The sequence below is a fragment of the Anastrepha obliqua genome, chromosome 1, assembly GCF_027943255.1.
Source record: "Anastrepha obliqua isolate idAnaObli1 chromosome 1, idAnaObli1_1.0, whole genome shotgun sequence".
Taxonomy (NCBI): Eukaryota; Metazoa; Arthropoda; class Insecta; order Diptera; family Tephritidae; genus Anastrepha; species Anastrepha obliqua.
Genome location: NC_072892.1, coordinates 183,882,369 through 183,888,312, shown reverse-complemented (window position 1 = coordinate 183,888,312; position 5,944 = coordinate 183,882,369). Strand labels below are relative to the sequence as shown.

The following is a 5,944-nucleotide window of genomic DNA, read 5'->3' as shown; positions in this document are numbered from 1 at the left end:
CTTAGATGTATTGTAATATTTAAAAAGCTGAGCAGCTTGAGTTTTTAGGTTATAAAAAATCTTCTACATAAATCGCTCCCGGTTCAGAAAATGATTCTTTGGCATTTCATTGAACTCCTCCGCTGCCTGCTCTTGGATGCATTCCACAATCGGTCGACCTGTTTCCACCGCAGCAGTCAATCCCTTGCGCACTGCCACCGAACTGATGGTACGCAAATCCGATGCCATGTCCAGTGCAGCGAAGACCCGAATAATTGCTGTGGTAAAATCAGTTCCGTAGTCCCCAAACTCGCCGCTCTGGTAGTCGTTGGGCAGCAGGTAATGGTATTGAGGCCAATAGCTTTTAGTGATAAAGAATACGCTATTCGAATCGGAAGGTTTAAAATTTTTGTCCAGGCCCCAAATGAAATGCGCCGAGTTAATGAGCCAACAAACGTTTAAAACGATTAGGTAGCGCAGCGAAAAGGTCACAAAGATGGAAGCAGCAATTGAATCACCCCAATACTCTAGCGGCGCATTGACTGGCAGTAAAACGTGCAGGAAAAAGTACAATACCCAATAATACCTAGAATAGAACCAAGAAAAAGCGGCGGATAAAGCCACTCTGGTTATTTGGAAAATATAAGTGCGTTGGTGAATCCTCACTTTTTTTGAAACATGACGATTTTGTCCTCTTCGATGTCTGACATATCTACTTCGTTAAGTAGTTGTTGTTGTTCTGGGGTGTAACTCATAATTTGGGCATGCACTTGGGCGGCCATGAAGTTGCGTGCGCTGTAGAAGATATCATCTTCCTGGCGGAATTTCTGGTGATGCAGACGATGTGCTTGCACCCAGCCATAGATAGTTCCCTGAAAAATTGGGAGAAATGAATGGGAAGTTTTTAATGAATTTAATTGAAATTTAACTAAACATAAAATAAATATTTGGGCAATAAGAAATTTATGTAAAAATATTCAGATGATTTATTTATTGTTATTGTTGTAGCACTCCATCGCAGTCGGCTCTAAGTACCGGAATGGCTCGGATTTTTTCCGACCAAGGACTACCGCTCCTATCTACTGCGCTAAAGCTCATCTCTATTTTATTATTTTTTTATGAGTTATTATTTATATTTGGAAATATTCCGATTACTATATTATAACTGTTAAATGCAATGAATGGCAGAACATCCTCGCCGATACAGACCATGTTTTGCAGTTGAGACTGAATGCTTAAGAATTAAATGGCAGGCAGATTCAAAAAATTAGCATAAAATTATATTGGCGGCCGCTGTAGTCAATGGTTTAAGAGTGACTGCCACTCGGTGGAGCCCAGGGCATGAAATATCAAATATTAGAAATACATAAGTTTTTTCTAATAGCGATCTCTGAGAATATTTCTTCTTATAAAAACTAATTACCGTTCGGAGGCGAACCTACGTTCTCTCCGAATTCCGAATGGTAGTCACGCACCAATCATTCGGCTACGGCGGCCGTTTCAGGTATTATGGAACTTAAAATGAAGGTGAAGGTCATGCCTTAGCATGAAGGCTCTCATATTAAGTCCGTCACATTCAAAATGAATGCTGCTATATCATTCGCGTCTGGCAACATGTCAAAAATTGAAAATCAGTCGGCAATGTCGGGGTAAAGACAAAGAGAAAGTTCACCAGAGAACGTAAATTCATGAATTCAATTCAATTTAGTCTAGCAAAGACACAAACCACAATAAATCTGTAAATCTACGTTCTCTGACCGTGCTAAAATTCAGAGAACGTAAATTTATACGTTCTCTGTAAAATTCAGCACAGGGTGTCAACAATTATATGAACTCCGCCCCACGTATGAATTTACGTTCTCTGAGTTCCATAGCACAGGGTAAAATAATTTATGTTTTTTTTAAAACATAAGATTTCACTTATTAAATTTTTACTATTTTCTTGTTTTTAAAATGATCAGAGTAAATAATATTTTTTTCGATTACAAAAAAATAAAAATAATAAAAAAATTAGCACTGAGCATAGATATTGAGCATCTACATATGTATGTATGCGTTTCATTAACATTCTCAGCCCGTATGAATGCGCCTTGGATGTCACCTTATAATCATTAAATGCATTTTGGATAATAATTACCTGACCAGCCAAAGTTTGGCACAGCATCAGGAAGATCCTTAGAGACGTGCTAGCCGTGTATGTCTGATGCGCCCATAGTCGGTGAGCGCCAGCCGTCGCACCCAAAATACCCAAGAAAGTCAAAGTGAGGGCTAAATGAAAGAAAAAACATTTTAAACCACACTCCATTCCCTACTCAAAAGAATTTCGCATTCCCTTCACTTTACTTATGAAATACTCGTATATGCATGTATGTAAATATGGCCGTTGACTCATCGACCTTTTGTCAATTCGAATTGAACTCACTGAATAAAATTGTCAGGAATGAGGCGCTCGTAAACATTACGAAGATGCCATAGAGTCCAAGAATATTCAAGTGTATGTAAAATAACACCGAAGGCCAGCTCGCTTCACGTTTAATGCGTTGTGAAAAATGTGTTGATGTGTCTGCTGTCGTCGCTGATGTCTGTGGCTGCTGTTGTTGCTGTTGCTGTCGCTGAATATCGCCATTACTAGCGAAGTTGTTTTGTGTTTCCATCCTTGAAAAAGTTTTCTGGAATAATCAATAAAGGTTTGTTTGTAAGGTGAAGTAGATTTTTCTCAACGGTTTTACATAATTTTTTTTTTATGCATGCCAAAAATGTTAATGTATGTGTAAATGGCTGCAGATGAAGGGTATTTCAAAAATTATATTCCATCAATAAACTGCCCTATCAGTCAGTTTTATGCCCGCGCACTTATGCCCAGAGTATTCAAATTTTGTTCAAATAACGGTTGTATGTAACAGCATAAAATAATCGAGATGGATAGAGGTGGATGTATGTGTACATATATACCAAAATGCTCAGAATGCTCAGAGGAATGGACTTAGTCCGTCCGTGCACGTGATAAGACGAGAGAAATTATATTTCAATAAAAGGTTTTATATTTTGTGCCTTTGTCCAAGCTATTAAAAATGGGTAACAAATTTTTACAAAGAAACCCAAGTTATAAAATAGGAAGAGAAACAAGTGCAAACGTGCTTAACGCTCAAAATATGGCGTGCATTTAGGTCAGATTTGGCATTAGGTTAGATTGAGCAGGTTACTTGCATAAACCGGTTCGGTCCATTGCGAATTTAATAAGACATCTCCGACTCACTGCTGAGATATCTTCCAATCCGTCAAATTGTGGTGCCCCCAAATATTTGAAGCGTGTTTTGAATAACGCGAAAATCCGCAAAAGAGATGCTCTACAGCTTCCTGCTCCCTACATTGCCAGCATTCCTCGCTGTCCGAGATTTCTATCTTATCTATCTAGCTACTGGCCTATGTCCCGTCAGCATGCCTATCATAGTTCTACATACTCTTCGTGTTAGTGATAGTATAAAACGAGTACGACTGAGAACGTCTTGCTTACTCTCTGCATTTCTATAAGTGGGCAGGTTTTCCCATATTTTCCTGAATTTTCTTATCATGTTTGCTGTAATTTGTTGTACAATATTCGCATTTGCGAATCCGAGGACAGAGAGACCCCGTTTTTCTCTATATCGTCTACTATATCATTCCCTTTGATGCCCTTATGGCCTGGAAATTAATAGGATAGTAACTTACTGTTCACTGTCAACCTTTCTACTGTCTCCCTGCTTCTGCCTGAAGTACGTTCATGGACGTTATACTAAGCGATGTAATTGCTTTAATATTATCTGACTATTTGTGTAAAAGTTAACCTTGGACTTGGTCTTCTGCCTTTCCAACTGGGAAAACCTCAGCCTGGAATACCCCGCAGTAATTTGGAAGCTTATACGACTTCCTTAGGTGTAACTCTGGACAATATATCCCAACATCTACTGCACTAGTAATTTTAGACCCATCCGTATAAAAGTTATATGTATTGCGTTTGGAGCTAAAACCCTTACACCATCCTTCTTTTTCTATAGTGACCTTGAACCTGTTTTCCCCTTTAAAAACCGGAGCCATATAATCCATATTGACTATATTATTCTAGTTAGTTCATTGAGCTATGCCCATAGGTCCTGCATGAGAGTTCGTTTAGGGCCTTTAGTCTTCCTGCAGTTTTCTGGAAAAGGATTTATCGGTAGGAAGTCAAATATGTATTCGAGAGCCACCGTTGGAATCGTTCTTAGCGCTCCCGTAATGCATAAAGCAAGTATTCGCTGAACCTTTGCCATAGGCGCAATGCATGGAGAGTCTCCAGTAACTCCAGTAGATACGTAACTACTTATAAATAAATTTAGTACGTCAGATAAAAAAATTAAGATTTGAAGGATCTGGGTGTGGTGATATTTTTTGCCATGTGGGTTTTCATGAAATATGCGACTCTTTCCGAAAGCTATGTTTCCAGGAAAAATAAAAAAAATACTGCACTAAAAATACTGAAGTTTTCACTGTACTTTCGTTATCCTTTATTTAAATTGGAATATTGAAGGATTAGAATTTTATTTAATGTCATTGGTTTTTGAGACACAGAGTTTCACTGAAAAAAGATAATCTCTAAATTGTTGAATTCACTCTTGGTTTTATCAAAACGCAACAATGTAATATTTGTTATAAATATAATTATATATTAAATTTTTTCAATTTAACTGCTAATACTTAAGTCTGAACAGTTTTCGTTGGCTTGGCAAATGAAGTTCCGCCACTGAGTCTTGAAAGGGCAAAATGCCTGCCTGGATTCAACAAATCAACTACCAGCCTCCTCACAGGTGTTATAACGAGTTACTGCACTATTGGCCATTAGAATGGGTGTACCTCACAATGACTTCTGCAGGAGTTGTGGCGATGAAAAAGAAATTGATTTGGTACAACACCTGCTCTGTGAATGCCCTGCGCTTCAAAGAGACCGTGCCAAATATCTTGACGATGATTTCTTTGAAGACCTGGGAAATTGACAATATGTCTCACTGGAGCGACTAGTTACCTTCTTAAAAATAACTAGGTGGCTTAAGCAACTTAGTTAGGGGATGGGCAATAGGGCCACCGAGTGCCTTGTCTTGGACAAGTAGCCTGGCTAACCTAACCTAACAGAGCTTTTAATGCAGTTCAGCGAACTTACAAAAGCAAAATATGAAGTAACGGTGTTGATATGTGGGGTATTCACATAGATTTCCAAACATTAATTTAGCGCAATTTCTTCGAGAAATAAGATTGTATTCTTTACTTTCAAAAAAGTTTAAAAAAAGATTTTAGTACTGACAGCAAATGAAATAAGTTCAACTATCCAACCGACTCCTTTGAACAGTGCATAAAATATAGAAATTTGTAACACTTAAACCGAATTCCGCTATTTCTGAAGGACTTATGAATATTTACTTTGTGCCAATGAATCGAAAAATGCTGATCAACCGACGCGCACGCTGTCACAAACTTAACTGAAGAAATGTAATTATTTCAAAAACAAAGGGGCTTGAAAAATTCAATTCATTCTCGATACAACTATATGCACATATACATACATACATACATACATACATACATGCAATATATATGCTAAATATATGATCGGGAGCAAACCCGTAAATTTCTAAATAGAAAGTATTCAACTGAATTGATTTTACTCAAATTAATATTCGTTTCTGAAGAATATGCAAGTACATACATGCATACATACATACATATAGGTAATATTAAATATATGCACACCTGTACTAGGGAACCAAAATATGTGATTAGAAGTCAGTTTGGACTATTTGGTACGAGCTCACATACACATACTCACCTATCCTCTGTAGCTTTTGGTGGTTATTTAAGGGCATGCACCTTTGGAAGCACAGGTATGCGCATACGCATGTGTGTGCGTGTGTGCGTGTGCACATTTTCAGGTTCAACTTCGAATTAAAACAAAAACAGC

General features: G+C 37.8%; 1 protein-coding gene across 3 annotated transcripts; it reads right to left on the bottom strand.

Annotated features, from left to right (window-relative positions):
* Positions 1–5,450, bottom strand: LOC129243706 (acyl-CoA Delta-9 desaturase). Of its 3 annotated transcripts, none has more exons than XM_054880923.1 (5): positions 5,291–5,450; positions 2,402–2,648; positions 2,117–2,247; positions 646–851; positions 1–565 (listed from the first exon to the last, which is right to left on the bottom strand). In XM_054880923.1, exons 2-5 carry the CDS (start codon positions 2,631–2,633, stop codon positions 64–66), a joined length of 1,071 nt encoding a protein of 356 aa, XP_054736898.1. In that variant the 5' UTR covers positions 2,634–2,648; positions 5,291–5,450; the 3' UTR covers positions 1–63. The 3 variants fall into 3 exon arrangements, with proteins under 3 accessions (XP_054736898.1, XP_054736907.1, XP_054736917.1); XM_054880932.1 differs by having other exon boundaries at positions 5,407–5,450; XM_054880942.1 differs by lacking the exon at positions 5,291–5,450 and adding an exon at positions 5,150–5,253.
* Positions 5,451–5,944: the final 494 nt, after the last annotated feature.